The sequence below is a fragment of the Ambystoma mexicanum genome, chromosome 1q, assembly GCF_040938575.1.
Source record: "Ambystoma mexicanum isolate Mex_15411 chromosome 1q, UKY_AmexF1_1, whole genome shotgun sequence".
NCBI lineage: Eukaryota > Metazoa > Chordata > Amphibia > Caudata > Ambystomatidae > Ambystoma > Ambystoma mexicanum.
Genome location: NC_090922.1, coordinates 67,545,144 through 67,568,685, shown reverse-complemented (window position 1 = coordinate 67,568,685; position 23,542 = coordinate 67,545,144). Strand labels below are relative to the sequence as shown.

General features: G+C 43.6%; 1 protein-coding gene across 2 annotated transcripts in view; it reads left to right on the top strand.

Moving 5' to 3' along the window:
* The window catches only part of UTP4 (UTP4 small subunit processome component), a 392,106-nt gene that overhangs the window by 64,211 nt on the left and 304,353 nt on the right, over positions 1–23,542 (top strand). Inside the window, exons 2-4 of one of the 2 annotated variants that reach the window (XM_069635537.1) lie at positions 13,917–14,056; positions 19,558–19,718; positions 21,650–21,841. In XM_069635537.1, coding sequence (XP_069491638.1) covers positions 13,917–14,056; positions 19,558–19,718; positions 21,650–21,841 — 493 coding nt within the window. The remainder of the gene's footprint in view (positions 1–13,916; positions 14,057–19,557; positions 19,719–21,649; positions 21,842–23,542) is intronic. The other variant, XM_069635538.1, reaches the window with a different exon arrangement.

Sequence of the window (23,542 nt, the reverse complement as noted above, 5' to 3'; positions counted from 1 at the left end):
TACAAGTGTCCGAGCAAACACTTACTCGCTCAGTTATAATAATAAATTAATTATTCATTTATACACACAGATTATTAATTTATACACAAAAAGATATTTAAAGCATTCTTTAAAAAGTAGTAATTAGCTGCAACATTAATCCCATGGTAGGATTCAATTCAAAAAGTGAATTTGTATGTTGCACATTTTCCAGCACCTGGAGGTGACGTCGTGTGAGGTCCGTATAGTATCACCTTTACAATATTGAGTTTTTCAGGGAGGAAAGGTTGGAGTTAGATCAGGACAGACTGAGATGTTATAGGTAGAGTTGGATTCTCCCAAAGGGATGCAGTCAGTCAACTATCCCAGCATTAAAGTGTTCATTTTAAGATCTGTAAGGGAACAAGCACTGCTAAAGCCAATAATGTCTGCCGACCTGCTCAGGGACTAAGCAGTGTTGAGATGGCCAAGAAGAAGCGGTCTTCTCCAACCATTATAACAGTGATGCATTTTCTTCATGTTTATGTATACATTATTATATATTCACTTCATCCTGCACTGAATTGACGCTGGATCTGCTTTGTTTCGTTAGCCTGCCATGTTCCTGCTGTGCCTTAGCCCATTCCATCATGGCCGGCACAACGCGGAATGAAAACGAGGCTAGGAGTCCTCGTTGCTAGGCTACCTCAACTTCAATAGCCTATCGCTGCGACCATAAGGCGGCAGCCATCCGCGGCAAAGGCCAAGGCCCTGTTCTGAGCCTGTTGTGCACATAGGAGCGTGGCGTGGCCCACTCACTTGCCTCTGAGAGCAAAAGGTGCGACTTTGCTACCCTAACGCTACGGACTGCCATTGCACGCGATCCCTCGTCCTTATGATACAACCCACCCTGCGCCCGCAACCGTGGCTAATTGCCTGAAGTGCAAACTTGTGCCACTGATAGACACGCGCCATTTATTGAACACGGATTTTCTTGCTGCATATATATTCTGCACCCGAATGCCCCCTGAACTGCCTTCACCGTGCTATACGCCCTTGATTACCTCTCCGTGATTACATGCCCCTTGATTGTCCTCACTGTGAGTATATACCTATTGACTGCATCACAGCATTTATATGCCGCCTCACTATAAGTATATGCATATTGATTGCCTCACTATTATATGCCATTGACTGCATCTCTGTGATTACATGCCCTAAATTACTTCACTGTGATTATATGCTCTTTGATTGCCCCTACTGTGTTTTTACTATTTACCACACCAATTGCTGATCTGTCACAAAATACCAATGAACTATTGCGCTATATGTTGCTCCCATATACCCTATGACCTGTGTACCACTCTCCTGCATACCTAAACGTACTGCCTGTTTCCTAATATATTTAAGACACACCATGCTGCCTATAACCACAAGCAAGACTCAAACCTGATAGTCTGGAGAAGCCTTGTTTGTTGTCATTATGGAATCATTACCCATTATTAGAGAATTATTAGTAATTCGTGACACATTTAGGGATCCAGTTATCCATCATTCATTCTGATTAGTAGTGACATGAAGTAGTGACATCATTACAATATCCACATATATGTAGCTATTTGCATTTGCCATGTAGAGGCACATTATATTTGTAGATGTTATGTATTATGTATGCAATGTAAAGACACGCATTGAGTGTGCTCTTAGAATATGCATTAAGCTTTGAGTATAGTGCTTGGTATGAGTGAATGTGTTGGGCACTACATTCAAGAATAGAAAGCATGAGGCTTATGGAATTATGAAGCCATTCCATGCTGCCTGAATTGAATAACTGATTTTACTTACTTGAAGGATCCACGTTTTGAAAACGGGCATTGCGAGCTGCCTCTGTGCTCCTGCCGGCACCCGCTCACTTCCTGGAGGAGGCGGAGCCATTGTGGCACGTGACCAATCGCGTGTTTCCCAATGCCCTCATAACACCGAAGCCGCCACCCTTGCGGCGTTAAGCCCGACAGGGTTAAAGGCCGGTGACTGTTCGGCTGTTTGGCGGCATTGGCAAGACGATAAGACGCTGAAATTAATACAGTCTGAGCCACATTGATCTGCCCCCAAATCTAAACGGGAAGACAGAAAATATTTATTGGAGACTGCGGGCAATTAGCCTTTGGTCCACTATACGTAGCAACGATCTGGGAGGCACACACAGGAGAAAGCCCTGGCATTCAAGAACTGAACTCTTAGGTTATTTTTTTTATATATAAACGAACGCCCACGACAAGTTAAATATAAGCCGCAAAACAGTAACTAAAAACTACATACAAGAGAAAAACATACCCTACAGTGCCCGAACGGGCAAGAAAGTGTGCATCTCTAAAACTCACCCTTCGAATGACACGAACAACAAAGCGCGGGAAACCCATTGAACTAACGCCCCCGCACATGAATCTCAGAAGAAAGACAATGGAGACGCCAGAACTACAACATGCAATAACCAAACTCTGCGGTAGCAACAAAAATACTTCCCCTAGAGAATGTAATACCGAAGAAGCACCAACAATTACCGAAAGCGACACCAATACAAGCGGAGCAACAGAAAGAATTCAAATAATGGCACCAACAAATGAATGCGACGGAAACACCAGAGAACCTTCTCCTCCAAACTCGAAAGCAGATATGAAGTTGAACTCCCCAATTAAAGATACAAAACACATCCGAACTAAAAGAAGCCTGTAACAAAAAGCGAAAACGAGAACTTAGCAACAGGAGACATGAAAGTTGAAAAAAGAGTCCATGAATGTGGAACGAAGCGACAATACTACCCCTGTTCAAAAGAACCAAATCAAAATAAAGGAGGATGAGATGAAGGAAACCGAGAAGATCCCAAAGCTGCCGGCCCTACAAGAAGGAAAGGACGAAAAAGAAAGAAAAATCATAACCCAGCAGGAAAAGGCTACCAAAGCACACAAGAAATGGCAGGCCCTATACGAAAGCCGTAGACACTCGCAACAACTGGACTCAAAGAAAAACGAGCAGACAAATCCTAAAACCGCAAGATTATCCTTTGATATAACAGAAATCGAAAACCTAATGAAGAATCATGAAAGAAGAAAAGAGGTCTTCGGCAGCCCACCATCACTCACAAAGAAAAGACATTTGGATACAAAAGCAACAAAAAGGAAAAGTACTAACACCAAAAGAGCAAGAAACCCACAACAATAACAGAAGATCACAAAACAAAAATGATTGGCAAATCGAAAGCGAAGAAACACAAAATCCAAACCAAGAATTATCAGACAAATGCAGATGCGATCAACATACTGAACAAGAATTAGAATCTATACCGACTTCAATGCTTGACCTACAAAATATGCTGATCACAACTACAACACAATCATTATTGCCATACATGAAGCTGCAAGAGGCACTAGTAGATTCAATAAAAGACCAAACACTCATTGCCTTGATACATTCAAAACAAAGCTACTTAGAACAATGTATGATTTAAAATACTCGAGCGACTAGAAATCGAAGCACAAAACAGCCACCTATGGCAAACTAGGCTATTTGACATTGCACGCAGCGACTGAGCCGAAAAAACAGATCTGACTCGCGCACTAATTACAATGATGACACAAGGAAACCAGGAAAAGCCAAAGCAGATGCCTATTTCAAATTCCCACAGTTTAAGCAACACGTCGATAAGGCAAAAAGGGATAGATAACTGCGATTCCCCCAAAGATTGCAGAAAGACAAGAAGCAAAAAGCAATTTCACCTCCGTAGAAATAAATCTAATTGACCTTACTGGGGAACCTCTTAAAGTGATGAATACAAACCACCACATAGATAGAGACAAAGCAAACCAAACCAATTGATGACAAAAAACCTATAACCGGTCGGAAAGGAAAAGAAACGTATGAAATCTTCGCGAAAGGAAACAAGACTCCACTCAACAGAGCAAGAAAAAAAGGAATAACACCCAATACAAAAAAGGCAAAGAGGATCACACGCTTTCTTAAGAAACCTGACGAATCCCCCAAAAGAACTGCATCCAAAAATGAACAAATTATCACAGCAGAACAAACAAAAAAACATACACCCCAAAGAGAACAAGATAGGTCTAGACCATAATGATGAAGTCATACAAATAGATGAACTAATCAACCTATCAACTTATATGGAAGATGAAATTGATCACTCTGAAGAAGCCCAAATCGAAATGGCAGAGACATCTTTGATTACGATACATGAATATGAAGAAGAGCATCCAGAAGAAGACCAAAACCTGGAAGAATCCGGATATGAAATGACACTTGATGAAATATGAAAAATTGAATGGGAAGTTGACAAAGAAACAGCGGATGTTACGCCTCGGCAGGCCCGGAGGAGGATTATTGCCCTTCGTAAGGGCATGCGTCACATTGCAAATCCATTCTACGCCCACTGGCAACTGCCCTGGAAAATAGTGGCTTCGGCTCACTCCGCAGCGCTCTGCGGCAAGTTGGACTACGATTCCCAACCTTCCGCCTCCCGCTGTCAGCAGAGAGGCGATGATGCGTGAACCTCGGTTTCGTCCGGTTCCACCTTTCTCCTTCCCGATTTAAACCTCGGAACGGGGCAAGACGCTGCTTCTGATTAAAGTTGCATCCCGGTGTTTAGAAGTTCCGTCTTCGATCCTACTTTACTTACCTGTGTACCAGACCTGTTTCCTCCTTCACGGACTGCTTTTGCCTGCCGCTTTTGGAAAACTACTTACCCGTGTACCAGACCTGTATCCTCCTTCACGGACTGCCTATACCTGCCGCCTTTTGGAAACCTGTGATCACGGCATCGGTAAGACTCTTCTTTTTCACTACTTGCTAAACAAGCATTTCTTGTACTCATCGTACCTTGCCGCTGAACTCCATCACCTGCAATACTCCAATTCAATTGTGCCTCTTATTGTTGCTGTTACCATCATCCCCACAATCAGACTTCCATTGGACATTCTGCAGTAGTGCACAGGGACGCCTTGCAGATAGTGCACCTACCCGACTCTAGCACGGCCCTCGTTCCGCCCGGGTTCAGTTCCCTAACTAACCTACCATTTGTTATTTTGCACCTCCGTTTTTTGAACTCTTTGGGGCAACTCAGACTCAACAGCACAGCAGTGGTAAGTATTTTCTATATTTATGATCCATACCTCGTAGCTAATTGACCATTATCGTTCGTATAGGTTACATTCTCCTTTCTTACTTAAAGGTGGTTCCGGTTGCCTTAAAACAAGGGGAGGGCATAGCTCAGGTACTACTAGAAAGGAGTATCAAGGGAAAGGGATTCTTCTTAAAGTTCCAATTGCTCACCTCTTGTTTTTTCCTTTACAGCTGGGTTCTTGGCAGCGTGTCCTCCTCGCCCTTTTGAGCGATCAGTCCATCTGCCTGGTCCTACCCAGCAGAGGGTCATATCGTTAAAAAGGTCTTGTGCCCTCACAGAGAGGAGGCTAGGTTGGAGGCCCCGACCTAGCTCTTCAATCAATAGTTCAGTCCTGTGTATTCCGGCCACCGATTGGTTTACTTCCCGTCCGGTGAGTAACAGCGGATGTAAATAATAAATTCACACCGACAAGGGAATACCAAAATAACAATGACAACGATGAAACAACTGATGAACAAACAGGAAAAGTAATAGAACTACCAAACTTTGTACTCCCACAGAATCAGCAGACAGAAAAAATAGACAAAATAAAGAGAACATCAACAAAAAGCGACAACTTAATCATGAACCGCTCCAATGTGCTAAGACTGATACAAGCTATCCCAAATATGACAGAAATTACAATGAAAGATATACGAACAGTAGAATTTTGTGATGAAATAACAATGGACCAAGTGAAGATCAGTGAACAGAATGCTAGACAATAAACATATCTGCAAACAGGCTTCGAAGTGACCTTGATCGAAGAACTGCAAAATACAGAGCGGAGGAAAAAATCAAAAATATTAAGTTGGAGCCAGTCGGGGATGAACAAAAGTAGTTGCGAAATGGATGACGCCTATGAGAAGACACTATCTGAACATAAGAGAAAAGATGACAAGTATGAGAATAAAACAAACGACAAGGAAGACCGTCACGACCTCTACAGAAAATGTGGAATATGGAGGCAACAAGACGATTCGCCTATAAATACAGAAGAAAGATGCAACCAAAAAAGATGACAATCAAAAGAAGACACCTGCAAACCACCACGTTATGCTCATGGAACACCCGGGGACATGGCCATTTATTCAACACAACAAACTCGAATCTTATATAGGCTGACATAATCTGCATCCAAGAATCATGGATTACGCAACAACTGATAGCTGACGGCTACACCATACTAATGAACCCCGCAATCCAAAAGCAAAAAGGCAGACCGTCCTCTGGACTTCTAACTATAATCAAAAATGGACGAAACATCGACATATTAGAATATGAAAACTTAAACCCGTGGATACAAATTACAATACTTAAGCACAAAACGGGAAACAAAGAGAAAGAACCTCCAACTGTGAATCATAAGAAGGATCGCATATGGGGGATAATGAACCTATATTGGAACCCGGCAGGAATAACGGATGAGAAATGTATAGATATGGTAACATCAGCAATAGACAACACCAAAGGAAAATATGAGACAGAATTTATATTATGTGGAGATCTAAACATCCACATATTTAACGAAAAAGGAGAAGAAATAGAAAAATCTCATCTGTCGCCCCAAGCCAAATGCTGGACCAAAGAACTACTATGCAGGAACGTAAGAAGATCGGATGGCATCGATACAATAGCTGGAAGGCAAAAGAAAACCTAGGCAAGAGGCAAGTCCATCGCCATAATTGATTACATCTACATGACTGAAAACATACATGAAGAACTGAGGGGATCCAGAAATATTAAAACAGAAGCAAGCGACCACTACATAATAGAAAAGATCGTGGAACACTGGAAAAATGGCAAACAACAAACTGGACTCAACAAAAATCGAAATAAACAATGGAAAAAACAGATTAAGAATTGGAAAAAAAATGGAAGAACTGCCAAAAATAATGCATAACTCAACACTAGATGAATTAGAAAAAATCAACTATCGATGGCTACTTTTACCATACAGATGCCAAAATACAACAAATGGAAAGCAAATAATAAAGAAACACACCCATATAACGAGAAAATAATAAAAAAAGAGAATTGAGAGCAAAAATAAAGAGGATAAAGAAACAATTCACTGGAAAAAGACAAGGAAATTAAAACAGCAAAGCAACAATACAGAAATTGGATAAAGAACAACAAAGCTATGATAATACAAGATGACGCAGAGAAAATGCTCCTGACTCTAAAGAACAGAAACGTGAGACAACTATGGTCGTTATTACACGACCAAACGCAGAACAGCATGGTCACTGATGTACCAGAAGCAAGATGGACGGAATATTTTAAAGAGATCTATGGAAACAATGATTCAGTGAAAGAAGAAAATAAAACACAACAAAAAGCATGGGAATGGGACCATGAAGATATAGAAAAGGCAATAAATACCCTAAACACCTCCAGAGCCCCAGGTCCAGATGGCCTTTCCAACACAATAATCAAGCAGAATGCAGTAGTCTGGACAGCGATATGCGAGAGCATCTTCAAGATGATACAAAACACAAAAAAATTCCAAACACATGGACACAAGCCGTTATAATACCCATATTCAAGCATGGAGACACAAAAGAACCACAAAACTATCGACCTCTGGCACTTTTAGACCCTTTGGGTAAGATTTTCGCAAAAATACTACTAGGAAAACTGGACAGATGGGCAAACAAATATGCAACGAGACAAACCGGATTCATCAAAACACTGGGCACTAATATCAATCTATTTTTACTAAATGTATTGAAACATGAAGCCATAAGAAACAAAATACAAATTTACGCCGCCTTCATAGATCTACGGCTAGCTTTTGCCTCTGTGCAGAGACATTTTATGGAAAAAACTGATTGCATGGAAATGCCCAACTGATATCATTGAACCGATCAAACTCTTATGTGGGGACACCAGCGTGAGAGTCAAGACTATCGAGAGACTGCTCACTCACGGAACAAATCAGAACATGGAATGGCCTAAAACAGGGATGCCCATTAGCAGCTACTCTATTCCACCTCTACGTGGCCGATCTGGAAACAAACATTTACACACCGCAAATAAATCCTCCAAAAATAAACTGCAGCCATACCCTGCATTATGTATGCTGATGATATAGTGCTTCTCGCAAAAACACCGAGAGGATTGCAGATTGCACTAGAAACATACATGACAAAGAATAAACTGAAAATAAACACGAAGAAAACGAAAGTCATGTCTCTAAAGAAAGAAAATAAGATCAATCGCCAGCTCCCGTCTTTCCATATAGGAATGGAAATAGTAAAAACCATAAAATATCTTGGAATATGGATCTCCCAGTCGCCAACGGAAGAAGAATGGGCGGTACACCTCAAAGAAAAAACCTTATCCTTAGCCCGGCAAGCGAAAATAATACAACGAAAGTACAGAAAATGTTCAATGACCCCAGTAGTTACATTCTACAAACAAAAAGTAACGGCCATACTAACATACGGAGCAGAAACCATGATAAATACCAACTCCAACATCTGGGACAAACTAGAAGGGTGCTTCTGGAAAAAAGTACTAAACCTGCCGATTTCACTACCCAACACACGAATTAGAGCAGAACTTGCACTTCAATCACTCAAATCCATTGCCTCATGGAAACGACTTGATTTATACAGGAAAATTATGACCAAAACCAATACCCCACCCCTGAAAATATTCAGAATGGGGAAAAATTGCAACAGAGAACATGCCTTAGAAAAATGGAAAACGGCAACAGAAGAGAAAAGAGAAGAGCAAGATATATTGATGGAAATGTTATTAGACCGCAAAAGTGAAAATAAAACTAAAGGAGAATGATTGGATGAAGACTAACCAAGAGAAAAACAAATACCGGCATAATATACACAACCCATTTGATAACAGAAGAATTAACCAACTACCTTCATACCTGCAAATATTTGTCTTCAAAAATCAGAGATACAGTTGAGACTTCGGTTGAACATCCTCCCGACACGTGAAATGATGGCAGCCAGAAAACAAATCCCCATAAGCAAAAAACACTGCAGATTTTGCAAGAATCCCAAGATGGCCGAGAGTTTACATCACATAATCATGATATGCCCGGCATTGAATGAAAAAAGACAACAATCGAGAGAATGGTTCATGAACACCGAGACTGTACTAACACCTGAGGATCGCTGGGCGAGGATGACCTCTGGGAAGGAGAAAAAACTGGTGATCGCCCTAATATCATTCTGGCACAATATCATGAACAATAGACGAGTATGACAACACAGATACATGAAGAAAGAAAACAAGAAGTAAGAAATAGGACAAAGCTCCCATAGCACTCGCTTTGTAAATTGAGTAAAGATCACAAGGAAAGTAAGATGAAAGGTTTGAATGCAAACCAAACGTTTAAAAAAATAAAAAATAAAGCCATTCCATTGAGACACACAGAAGCGCTGCGGCACTGTGAAAGAATGCGTAAACAGTTTGGTTGATAAGAGGTCGACTCTTCCCTTAGTAGAGACACGGAGATGGCCTGGTTTATCAGCATCTTGGAGGCCTTGTGCTTCGCAGACAGAGAAGGTGGGGGCAGGCAGAATGAGCAAGGAGCCTTGCACACAGACACGGAGAGAGGGATTTTGTGAAGCTAACAGTGGAGTGAATGGAGGAATATGGATGAGAGACGGATGGTACGCAGACAGAAGCACTGATAGCATGGTATAGATATGTAGAAATGTCACGATGACAGAACACGCAGTGATTGAACAAGTACATGACATGCATCACAGACATTTAGGCACTGCTCATATTTAGAAATGCTGACAGACGGAATCTTAGAGAGAACGAGTGTCTTGGAGAGAGAACGAGTGTAACCATGGATATGTATACGTCATTGAACAGTATAATGCGAGGTGAGGCTCTGAGATTTGAGGTAGTGGCTGCTCTCCGCTGGTCTGCTCTATGGGATGTTGTTGGAGATGAAGTTCTAAGATCGAGGGAGCTGACTCTGAGATGAGAGTGAGAGGTGTTTGGTGTGGCATTGATGTAGCCTTGGCAGACCAGCTTGGGAGAGATCGAGAGCTTGGCAGAGGCTTGAGGCAGTTGGAGTGACCAGACTGGTTGCAAGGAAGCTGGAGAGGGGAGAGATGGGACACATTCGAGATGAGACCAAGGGAAGCTTGTACATGCAAATGGAAAGTAGGGTTTATGGCCTAAACTGATTTAGAACAGACACTCGCACAAAGTTTTGGATTTGGAGAAGGGGAAAATCAGACAGGGATCGTCTTAGAGAGAGTGAGGAATGGTGTGGATTGGAAAGGAATGCTAAATGCTGACGTTTGCATTAGGCTGCATTAGACATGATAAATTGTTATTTGAAGCCTTGCATTAGAAGCCTGTAAGGATTATAGTTATTGCATTGCTAGTAGATTTGCACCAAAAGCATAAAAGGTGCAAATTCGAGATTTGCATTATAGTAGTGTTTGCATCATGCCTTGCTGTGCATGAATACAATATTCTATTGTCATAATTGAAACTGTCTTGTGTGTTTTAAATTTTGTCCATTGTGCATTTTATTTCATTTTGTCTATTCTTTTGGTTATGATAATAGCCTATGTTTGTGTGTCCATAGCATAATAAGATGGAAGTAATCTAGGAGTAACACAATGCACAAAGGCCCTGAGATACAAGAGCAGGGGGGCATAGTGATCCCCCCCCACCCCCAGGAGATTGTCTAAGACTGAGCTAGCCCTCATTCTGACAGCATGGTCGCCCACTAGGGGCTACGCCAAAGGTAGATTTGTAGCACTCTCTTCACAAATGGCACCCGTAACTTTTACCAGTTTTCACAAGACCTCCCATAAAATCCTCAACCTCTGCCATCCCACTACCACTTTAGTTCTCTCTCCCCCTCTTTCTCCCTCTCTTTCTCCCTCTCTCCCCCCCTCTTTCTCCCTCTCTCCCCACCACAATAGCCATTCACACCACTGAAAAGCCTCTCTGTTCACACACTCCCAGCTCATATCTAATGCCTTGACTCCTCACCACAGCTAGTAGACACACCAGACTCGGAGCACAAACCCAACCAACAGAACTCGCATGCCTTCCTACACTCAAGACTTCTCGATCTCCGCCTAGGCTCAGGCTCCACACACAAATACAACTCACACACTGAACACTATCTCGCACTTTACACCCATGCCTCCTCATACGCCCTCCACCTCAAACCCACCCACCAGTCGAGACAAAACCTGCGTCCCTGCCACCTCTAAGACTGCAAGCACATCCACACCACATATTAAATGTGCACTACTTAACGTCCAATCCCTCCCTGCCCGAGAAATACACAATCTCGCAACCAATCACAACCTTGATCTGCTGGCCATTACAGAAACCTGGCTACATGAGGCATCCAGCCCCACCGTCGCCCTTGCACACCCTGCAGGCTATTCTATACTCAGACAAGACAGACCAGCTCACCAAGGAGGAGGAGTAGCCCTCATTTTAAAGAAACCCTCTCCATCCGATCTGTCAGTCACCCATGGCTAAGTAACTCAGACATGTTGTCTGTTAAGCTCACTGTCCCCCAATAGCACCATCAACATACACACACACACACACACACTATATCGCCCACTCGGCCTCCCACTAGACTTCCAGGGACACCTCACTCACCTACTGAGCAACAACATCAAAGGCTCAACCAGGACTCTACTTCTTAGAGATTTAAACCTAGGTTTCAACGACCCCAAAGACAAAACTGCCGCTACCCTCGACAAGGAACTTAAGGATCTAGGATTCACTCAAAAATAAATCACTAGGCCTACACACAAACCAAAGGTTGCACCCTTGACTGGGTTGTAGACCACAATTCTAGCACCACAATCCCCTCCAATTTAGCCTTGCCATGGACGGATCACAGTTGTATCGAATTCACCCTACCAATCACCAAGTTCTAAAACTTTCACACCTGCCCCCCCAGCACAAGTGAGAAGCTCCAAAAAACCGAGGACAACCTATGCCCATACCTGAATATCCCAGCACTATCCCCGCCTTTCACCAATGAACCCAACACCCTAGCAAACATCTATAAAGAGACACTCACCAAAGCCATCAACTCCATAGCTGCATTAGAAAGTAAAAAAAGAAAAACTCTCCGCGCCAACTCCTGGTTCACTGAAGAATGAGTCCCTGCGCACCCGTAAGAGGGAGGCACAAAAGTTGGAAAACCAACCCTAGCGACAACACCAAAAACTGCTTTAACTTTATCTCCCGCCAATACAAAGATGCTATCACTAAATCTCAAATGCAAACTCACAATCGAAGGAAGTCTTCACCATTTTCAAAGAACTCACCTCTCCACCCAATACACCAGATGAGATCATCAAAGACGAAGCCTGGTGTGCCAGTATTCTGTCTGCCATGCTAAACAAAATTGACCTCCTGCTAAATAATTCAGGACCACCACAAAGCCTTACCCCACCTTCCGGGAGCCAATCAACCTGACTTCACTCCTCTCTAACAAACTCCACAAAACCCCTCTTCTCTTTCAGAGACCTCTCTGAACCTGAAGTCATAAACGTCCTCAAACTTAAAACCCTCAATGTGCAAAAAACATAATCCGGCTCCTAATCACACAGAACAATGCGATAAGAGCAGCACTAAGCATCCCTAAAAGGGAACCATTTCCCATGCCAGAAAGGCAGCTCCCTGGCTCCCAGTCAAAGAGTGCATCACTTTTAAAATCCTCACCCTCACAGCACCATCATATCTATCAGATACAATCACAAAGTCCACCTCTACTAGACCTATCGGGACCGGTTCATAGTGATAATACCGAATACCAAAATCTCGAAAACCAAAATCTCAAACAAAAGGCCGAAAAAAAAAAATATCAAATTTTTTTTGACGTTTTTTTTCGAAATGGGGGGGTTCCCCCCTACCCCCCTTTTTTTGTTTTTTTATTTTAACCATTTTTTTTACTTACCTGACCCCAAAAACACATAAATAAATTAATAAATAATTCGATATTTTTTTTTCGAGATTTTTGACATTCGGTATTATGTATTCGGCCTTTTGACTGACCACCATCGGGACCTGCTACGCCAACCAACTACACACACCACACATAAACCAGGCTAATGCTGGAGGGCTTGGCTTCCCCTACATAGCCGCTAAGTTATGGAACTCTCTACCCGCAGACATCCGAGCTGAAAACGCTCTCCTTGCCTTCGGAAAAAGCTCAAAACCTCCCTATTCACCTAACCTACTGTATGCATTCTCCCTTTATTGTATGTAATGAAGATTGCAAATATCAAATGTACCCTGCAACTAAGAAAAATGTCCGTAATCAGCGCCACGATGCCTCCGGGCTGTTGCGCGCTTAAGACATGTGAATAAATAAATGTGTATAGGTATATGGTGTGAATAAAGGGACTATAATGAGCCATTTATCTTTTTTATAACCATTTGTCTAAGTGTGATTTCTTGCCTGTAGAGTCCTTGTTGGGGCCTATGGGAGCAGAAGTCTGGTCCCTTCCAGGTTGCTGCTCGTTTTCCCCACTTGGCAAGCCCCGCCCAACTGGTGCCTTCCTGGTTGGTGTTTTTTTTTTCTTTCTCCCTTACTTAACGAGCCCTCCAGCCTCTTTTCCGTTGCAGATTGGGAGCGGGTGCAAGTGGCTCTAGGTCACCTGGCCGAAGCTCTGCCCACCTGGTGCCTTCCAGGTTGCTGCTCTTTTTTTTCCCCCACTTAGCAAGCCCCACCCACCTGGTTCCTTCCTGGTTGCCGCTCTTTCCCTACTTAAGTAGCCCTTCAGCCTCTTTTCCTTTGCAGATGGGGAGCAGGTGCAAGTGGCCCTAGGTCACCTGGGCTAAGCACCACCAGTCTTCTTAGCCCTGCATCTTCCTTCCTGCGCTTAACTCAAAGGCGTCTCTTGTCCGGGCGTCCGAAGCGAACGGCAGATGAAGGAAAAGGTAAGCATGCACCAACATGTGTTTACTCCCTCTGTCCCCACAGGCCATCCCTACCCCCTCTTGTCCCCCTGTGATGTGATCCCTTGTGCTCTTCCCCCCCCTTCTCGCACACAGGTGTTGTCATTTTTGCTTGATTCTTCTACCCTGCTTCCCCCACCCCTCCCCTCCAGCCTACTCTGTCCTGATACATTCTGGTTTAAAAACATCATCTTGTGGCCAATGCTGGATTTGACTTTTATGGACTTCATTGATTCACAGGGCTTCACCCTTTCTCCACTTTCATGCTGGACTTCCTTTGCATCTTGTACTCAAGGTGGCCCTGAATCATGCTGTTCCCATCTTCATTTGTATCCTGGCTTGCAACATTGTGTTACTACTGGCTTCTGCAATTTTGTTCGCTCTCCCCTCTTGCTTCTCCACTCTTTTTGACTACTTACTCTGTTCTCTCCTCCTCTCCCTTTTCCCATCTCCTCCCCTCCTCCCTTTACTTTCTTCTATGCACTTACTCTATCAGAATTGCCCCTGGACCTAGTATGATAGCAACCCCGCCTGTCTCCTCCCTCCCTCCCTGCCCTTACAATAGTTGCTTGTTTTGCTCCTCCCCCTCCCTTTTTGTACCCCTCTCCCCTTTTTGTACCCCCTCTCTCTTTTGTACCTTTTGTTTTTCTCCGGCTCTACCAGAAATATCAGGCCTAGTACGGTAGACACCTGTCTGTTTCCATTTCTTTCCCATTCTGCCCTCCCTTCCTTTTCTATGTCTTAGCTCTTACACTATCTGAAATGTTGTCAGTCCGAGTATGATAGTTAATTTCACATCCTTACTGTTCATGGCCTGTAAGAATGTCATTGTATTTTCCCTTGTTTCCTCCCTTGCCTTGAAGCGCTTTGAAACACATTGTGTATAGGTGCTATATAAATAAAAATATATCAATAGTTTGAGAAGGGGGCCTTTAGGGAGCCAGGACAGCCAAAGTCAAAGTTCTGATGCTCTTCTTCTTAGAAAAATGTTCTTAAATAGTCGGTGTTGAACAGAGAAATCGCAGCAATTCAAGAGACACGTTTAGAAAGCACAAGCTGTAAGGCCAATGCAGGTAAATTGAGGTGAACTTGGTTTGAGTTTAATCACACTCCCAAAGGTAGGAAGCACCCCAAATGACAATACCCCAAACCCCACAGTACCTTGAAAATGAAGAAAGTGTTCAGCTGGTTGCCTTCATGATGCAGTGCAGTAGAACCTTATTCCTGGTCCTTGGTCATTGTGATGAAAGGGAGGACTTCTGGTGGGCTCCTGCAGCAGCATTGGAGTGAGGGACTCTGCAGCAATGGATTTCCGTCGATTCTGCGGCTCTTTGTGGTTTTGGTGCCTTTTCCTCAGCGCCAGTGAAGAACGAAAAGCTCCGGTTAGGATTTCCTTGATCCCTCGGTTCTGGACTCTGGACACAGATTACTTGCTTCTAGTAGGGTCCTCTGTATGCCCACGAAGATCTACCCGGATTCGGAAGACCATGCATTCATAAATGGTCTGGGCTTCTGCAGCCTTGGGAAGTTGAAGCAAGTCGGGGGTTGCACCAAATCAGAGTTTGTCTCGAGGCTAGTTGGTCCCACCAGCCTAAGGGAGGAAGTCGTTCTTTAGAAGGGACGATTCAAAAACGAGGTCAGCACAGCTACAGGGCTTCACCGGGCACTTCGCGGTCCAGGAGGTTGCTGCTGGCATCTTCTCTACTCTTCTGCTTCGGGTTCTGTTCTGCGGTGGTCGATCAAAAAACTTGCTTTTTATGCAAGTTCCCATTCATTCACAGCCATAGGCTGTCAATCACGCACCAGGGTGGCTGTCCTTTAAGGACAGCCAGCCGGCCAATTGGAACTGGTTTCACTAGGGCACACCTAGAGACAATGACGGGGAAGTTTCGGGACCCTCCCTCACTTCCTGCCTTTCCAGACACATTGGAGCCTGGGCGGGCTTCAGGGCTGAAGCCCGCCAAAGGCAAGCAACACAAAGGACTCAAACCCGAGGCAAACCACAGAGTAAAAGCCTAGAAGAAACTAGCTAACAAGAAATGGCGAAAAAAGAAGACTGGGTGCCATTTTGGAAAAATGGTCACCCTTGTGTGCAGTACTGCAGCTGATGTATCAGCTTGCAGATACATGTCACTCGGTAGTAAAAAAAAAAAAGAAACTACTGCCACCATCCATTCAAGTAGGTTAGTGTAACAAAATGTTACATGAGGAATGGGTTAAAGGAATTACTAGGTAATCCCCCAGCACTCCACATAGGATGGTGTGTGCTGGACCCATTAAGTAAAGGTAAGTAAGACGGGGGTCATCTTACTAGTCTTGGTAACAGTAGTACCAAGAAAATGTAGTTAAACATTTAAGAGAAGTCCAAGGGACCTCTCAGTGGCACTGCACAAAAGGTGCTGTCACAATGCAAAAGCAGATGCCTATGGAGTTTACCAGACTCCATAAAACAGTAAGGAACATAGAAAATCATAGTCCGGAAATCACATGAGGGAGTGAGAAAAAGGTCCCACTCAAATTAAAAAGCCCAGAGTCCAGCAAAAGAGCTGGTGGTCTCTAAGGTTAAATGGAATTGGCAGAGAAATGAAAATTCTCCCTTACACATTCATGCACTTGTGTGTGTGGCTCAGGCCTGCAGCCCTAGGTGCAGCACAAAGTTAGACCTCGATTCCAATATGTCTGCTACTGTCTAAGCTGGTGTTTGGTTCCCCATGTTCGCTAGACCAAAAGAACCCCCTCCCCCAAAATCGTCCCCTCACTATAGCCCTTGCCACCACCCCCATATCCCCTGCCCAAGTCCCTACTGCACACTTCCAGGCCTCTGTTGAAGGCGTTGGGGGCCCGGAACAATCGCCCCTCCTTCCCAGCACCTTTTTCCCCACAGTACCTAGGTTTGAAGAAATGTTTGTGGCTGTAGTCTCCTTGATGTGGCAGCGCTGGAGCCGACCTCCGGATTCCTTCGTCTGGTGACGAAAGGCAGGACAATGGACGGGATCTCTCAGCAACCATCTCGAGGGAGGACCTCTGGCATGGATTTTCTTGGCTTCTCTGGTCAGTCTGAGGTTTTGGCACCTTTTCTTCAGCACCGACAAAGCACACGATTTGGCCCGTCAATCTTCTTTTGATTCCTGAAGTCCAGCATTCTGGTGAGTGGACTTGGAGAAGTAGGATTGTCTGTGGAGGTTCACCTGGAGCTCAGCAAAGACTTGGACGGATTCGACCTTGCAAAGCACCTCAATTCGGTCAGAGGTCTCTTGGTATTCGCGGTCTGCAGCTCTGGAGAGACACAGCACCTTGGGAGATGGCTCAGATTGGAGTTTGTCTAGGGACTGGTTGTTCCCACCAGTCAAAGGGAAGCAGTTGTTCTCTTCGGAGTGCCTCTGTCACACAGAAAAGCGGATCAGGACAGCAGTGGTTGGTCAATTCAGTGTGGCCAAGGGTCTGCAGGCGTCTCTGGTCGTCTACTTCGGTTACTTCAGTTTCCAGCAGTCGACTTGCCTTTCACCTCAGGAACCTCAACTTTTCTTCTGTTTCAGCACACACTACTCTGCAATCTCTCTCCAGTTTACAGAAAGGGGTGAGTGGATGTGCATTTTAGACAGCCAGACCCCAAGTGGAAGCTGGTTCCATTCAGGCACTCGGGCAGACAAAGGGCAGGTGAGTGAGAAGCTCCTTTCCCAACTTCTGCAGGCACACTGGCGCCTAGGCGGGGTCACCAAAGGATTCCTGCCAAAGCCAAAACTCACACACAGACCTTCCCCTCCCAGAAGGGCGAACAAAAAACCACGCTAGAAATGGCAAAAAAAGAAAGGAGCCACCAAGTTCGTACTTGGGTGACCCTATTGTGCACAACAGAGACTGAACAATCTGCAGTAAAAAAACGCAATAGTTAGTAGAACACGTCCACTGCCGCCAGCCATAACTAGAGGGTTGTCTATGTGATTAAAAAGTCACAGGAGCACAGAGAAGTGGGATACCAAGTATGCCCTTGGCACTCCACATAAGGTGGTGTGTGCCATCTCTCCTAATATAAAGTTTTAGGAGAGATAGTTTGTATCTCTCTATCCTTAAGAACAGTAAGTACGGATCAAGAAATAATCTCAAAGGAGAATCCAAAGGGTTCCCAACAACACTGCCCATAAGGAGCTGTGTGCTGCAAAAGTAAAATAAAGATGCCTTTCAAGAGATATTGAAGCAAGTAGACTCCATAAGACAGGTAAAACGCAGTTAAGAGTTCCAAAATACAAAGCCCATAAGAATGAATGAGTGGGAAAAGACGCCACTCTTTCAGGATAGAAGGAAAAAGGTCCAGAAGTCCAGCAAAACGTGCCGGGGGTCTCAATAGGAGAGGGGATGAAGCATAGAAATTATAAATCTCGCTAACACAGTCCGCCTATAAAACCCACCGTGAGCTTAAATTGTGGTGATCGCGTTATTCTCCATTTCCAAGATCCTAGACAACGCAATGTCATCCCAAGTGCTATGTTGGGAATTGTAGTATAGATTTGTATTTATTTTATTGTTTTTTTATAACGTGCAAAATACCAGCGCGGATCCGGGATTCAAACCTCTGTTGCTCTGTGTGATCTTGCTTCCAAGACCAGCACATTGACCCTGTGCTACCCTCCGTTCAGATTGTGCCTGCAGCTTAATGAAAGTGATGTCCAGTGGCCATGCTGGCGTAGATTTTGTACATTTTTATGGCTTGGATTTTTACCCCATTTTCTCAAATATTATCCTGTAAAATGCACCATCCCAAACCATTATTTTTAGAATGTTCTGGGGCGGGGACCCCTAACAAACCTGCCTACATTACTTGAATTTCCCTCCCTTTGCTTGCGCAAATGTGTGGCAGATGTTAAAGCCCCTCCATTAATAATATTCACCTGCTGTCACTGGTGTTGAATAGTTAAAATACTTGTGCTCCCCCACAAGCTGCCCCATGGCACCAAAAGCTGCCTTCTTCCTGGCATGCACATATTGTTACTGGGCACATAGTTTGGCGGCATGTACCTTTGAAACCAAGCCCTTGGTGCTGATGCCCCTTGTGTCTTCGCTGGGGAAAAGATGGTTTCACTGAGTGGAGCGTGCGTTTCACCCCTGCAGTAGCAGGATCATCTTGTGCATATGAGGTGGCCTTGGCGTGTATGGAACGACATCCATTTCTTCGAGGTACTTTGAGGTCGGGGTCCCTCAGTAGGGCTTGTGGGGCAAGGGTAGGGCTTGCAAAGGTGGCACCTAATTTTGTTGCGCCACTAGTCCATAGATGCTTTTTTGCTATTTTGGCTTTGCAAAGCATGAAAATTGGTTTGGCTGGCCACTTCTACTTGTATCCTGGCACCAGTTTACCTAATAAATGTATTTCATGCAGGATTGTTTTATTTTTGTTTCATTTTGTCATGTTTAATTTGTCTGGATGTGATGTGATCAAAAAGTTTTTCCCTATTAAAAACAAATGTCCTCTGATCTATGCCTTTGCCTAGGTATGGGGGAGTTCAAAGTTCACCGGGTACGCTTCTTTGACTACTCGCCAGCAGGAATCCGCTGCATTGCTTACAGTGCACAGTCTGATCGTTTAGCCGTTGCTCGCAATGATGGGTCTGTGGAGATTTATAATTTTCCTGCTAACTACTTTCAAGAAAAGGTAAATGTATTTGCTTTGTCGATCGTTGTCTTTTTGTGTGCATTATTGTCCAAGTCCTTGTTTAAAAGCAATCTCTCTTCATAATTGGTGTAATCAACATTTATATTGTCAACTTCCGCTGATGCACCTTGGTTAGGTATTGAGAAATACCCTTTGCTTTTATTTACGGGTGATGCCGTTTAATATCATTGACCCAAGATGGTTTGAAGAAACTGCTTGCTTTTTTAATGCTTTTTGTTAAAACCAGGGTTTATCAATCTGTTTAAGACGACCCTCATGGTTTTTAAACCCAATCGGAGTAAGCGGCCCAAGCTCAGTTTACAGAATGATGGCGCAGATATCGAGCAAGTAAAGAGATATGATTATCTGGGAATAAGATTCATGTATTTGTATAGCTGGTGTCATCAATTGGAGAAATCTAATATAACATTTTCTATCAAGCATTGCAACGGCTTGATTTGAAAGAAACCATTATGACTGGGCATTGAGACCCTCCTTAAAAGATTTATAAACTGCAGTCTCATCAAGCAACGCTATATGGATCCGAACTTTGGGGGTTCAGCACCTGTAAGATGATGGCAGTCACAGAGAATACCTTTCTAAATATAATCTTATGTTTGCTAAGGGGAACCCCCAACTATCCTATTGCACGAGGAAGTTAATCTAAGTCACAATGACTGTATTATTGCATTGAAGCCTCTACTGTATGTGAATCTGGAATCAGCAGCTCGTAATCTAATGCAGAAAGAGGCATAGGATGTCCTGAAGCTGGATGGAGGACCACCTTTAACATGGCTTAGGCATGTTAAAGATGTATTGTCATATTTAGCTCAAAGCCAGCAAACATTAAACCAAACTCATTAAAATGTGAATTTTGTTCAAAGCAAGTAAAATGAGTTTTAAATGGGAGTACAAATCATCAGTACTTTGATACTAGAACTGGCTATAACTATCAAAGTTTGTACGCTTCTTAGTTCTCAAGTTTAGATTTGGAATTGTGCAGCTGGCAAGTACAATTAACATCTGGGACAGGGCAATGCCTCGATTGGAAAAATGTTAGAGAAACTGAATGTTGTTCATCTGTCCCCTGTACATTACATAAAGGAAAATATCTCGGATCTAGATTTATTGACCTAGGAACATGAGCTACAGCAGAGGCCCCAATTGTAAAAGGACAAACTATGAAACTATGCCATTGCTAGATACTTGCGTAATCCTGAATTAGGAGGACAGCTTTTTTAAATCTTGCATGTTAAAAAGTTGTTGGCCAACTAATATCAAAAATGGCTTTTATTTATTGGTGTTTGTAAAATGTTATGATTTACTAATTATACTGTGAATATTTTATTGGATTTATATGTTGTGGCCTAATTAAGTCTGTCGAAATGAAGGCATGATGAAATGTATCATGTTCTGCCACAACACCTCTACTTACTAATTTGGGAGTAAATTAACAACATTAAAAGAATCATTGGACACCTGGTAAGTCCTCAGGCATTCACACTTCTATGAAGCAAGAGCAGAGCAGATGTTTCAGCTAGATGCAAAGTAACTATTTTGGAAAATGTTAATTATATTGTACGTCTTATTACCTACCTGCCCATTATGGAGCTATACTGTGTGTGGAACAGATCCCTTCCAAAGGTCTTGCTGTCATGTGTACGTTGATCTATGATACTGAAATGTTTTGCGAGTGGTAAGTGCCCCTCCAGCAGTGCATACACCAAAGCCACCCTTTAGACGAAGGCTTTCACTATGGATATTCTTCTTTTAAAAACTTTACAGTGCTTTGTGTGTATACACTTTGTTGTGGATGTCATGTATAACCTTCTTTGTAATGCTTTGTGAATTGTGATCAGACTGTTGACGTGATGCTAATTGCTCACATAACTCCTAGTACACCTTTTTATCTTTGCTTTGTATTTTTTCAGGTGTTCCCTGGTGATGAGGCAAGATCCACAGAATCGATTTGTTGGGCAGCAGGAGAGCGACTCTTCACTGCAGGTCTTGATGGGAAGATCTTGGAGTACGATTTGGGAAAGCTGTGCGTCAAATATAGCTTGGATGGTTTTGGGGGTCCCATCTGGGGCATCGCTGCAAATCCCAGTGGATCTCACTTAGCGGTTAGTATCCTATGATGGATGCACATTAACAACAATTGTGCAGCTGCAATCTGACAATATCCTTTTGACAGTTCAATATTATTTAAATTTCAAAAATGAAATCTAACACAGGCCCCTGGGAACAATTTCCTTTAAAAACAATTGTACCCTTCCCACAGTTACTAATTTACAAAAGCCATTCTGCTTCTGAGAAAGAACAGTTAACATGAATGCTGCAGCAATAAACAGTATGGCAGAGGGGCTTGCCATGCATGTCTAAACAAATATTATCCAGAGCTAGAAAGTTATTCGCGATCACAGTTAAATGTATATGTACGTGGTTGAGACCTGCTGCTCTTCATGGTTTGAGAATTGTCTTGGCAAAGGCAAGCACGTAGGCCCAAATGTCTTGGTTACGTGTATCTGATTATCCTGCAAATGTGCAGTTCGAGGAACTGGTTGTGCAAACATACAAAACAACTATTTCTCAGGAATTGAGTTTGGAATAACCTACTCCTGTGAGGTTCTCCCGTCGTAAAGTAAGTGATATTGTTTTGGCACTTTCATAGAAAAACCTCAAAGGCTTCATTTACCACAGAACACATACTGGTGGCTTCATAGTGTCAAACTACTCACACAGATATATTAAGAAAATAACAAATGGCTTGTTTGGCATTTTCCATATAATTGTCAAGAAGAGTCTAGGCCATCCTGCGATACTCTAATCGAAATTCTTAGAAAACAGAATCGCACAGGTAGGATCTCTGTTTAAAAAAAAAAAGTTACTAAAATGTGGTCTGCGGGATGTCTGAGCTGAGCATTTCGGGGCAGGGTTTCTCAAAGAACCAGCTACTCTTCATACAACAGCCTCCCCGACTGCCCTTGCCACAATATGGGATGATATACTAGCTAATGCATATGCCAACCTGCCCTAAATGATAGCCCACGTGACCTAATAACTGCTTTAGACACCATTCCACTCAACAACTCAGACACAATTAAGGTTGCCAAAGGGGTTTCCAGCCCCACTCTTTCTTCTCTGCCCCAGTTGGTGAAACTGGTCCCTTCCTCTCCTTGGACAAGGTACCAGTCACCTATAGAGTGAGGCTTCTCCTGCACCTTCTTTTTTCCTGTCCTAGTCGTCATTCCCATTTTCCACCATTATACCTGAAAACCTCTGCTTTCACTCCTACCCTGAAGATGCCTCAGAATGCAGGTCCTGCATGAGTCCTTTTGCAGCTGTGACTAAAAGGTCTCAGCATCCTAGAAAAGTGTGTGACAGACAGGGCCATGGGTATGATCCTGACTGAGAAGTCCACGAACCCCTCTCAACCCGAGGTGGGCTTCACACTAGGCCAAACGCCAGAGCCACTCCTACATCAGGGGGGGCAAGAGTTCAGAGGGACCCCCACTTCCCATTTTCCCAGCATGTTTGCTTGGTACTGGTGTCCCTGTCCTGGTGCGTAGTACCCTCTGTCCTGCCCATGTCTCTGTCTCTGTTTTGAGATCGTCCCACAGAGCCATGGGGGTCAGAGCGGACCCTTATCTTGATGCTAGCGCCAGGGACTACAGCCATCAACAAGCACCACACTCATTACACCACCGTTATGGCCAGTGAACCACGGGGAGCAGTGCCTTCCACAGACCAACAGCAAGGACCAAAGGACGTTGGGTCACAGCAGAAGTTACATCGATTATGCGTCCGTAAGCAGCAGAAGAGAA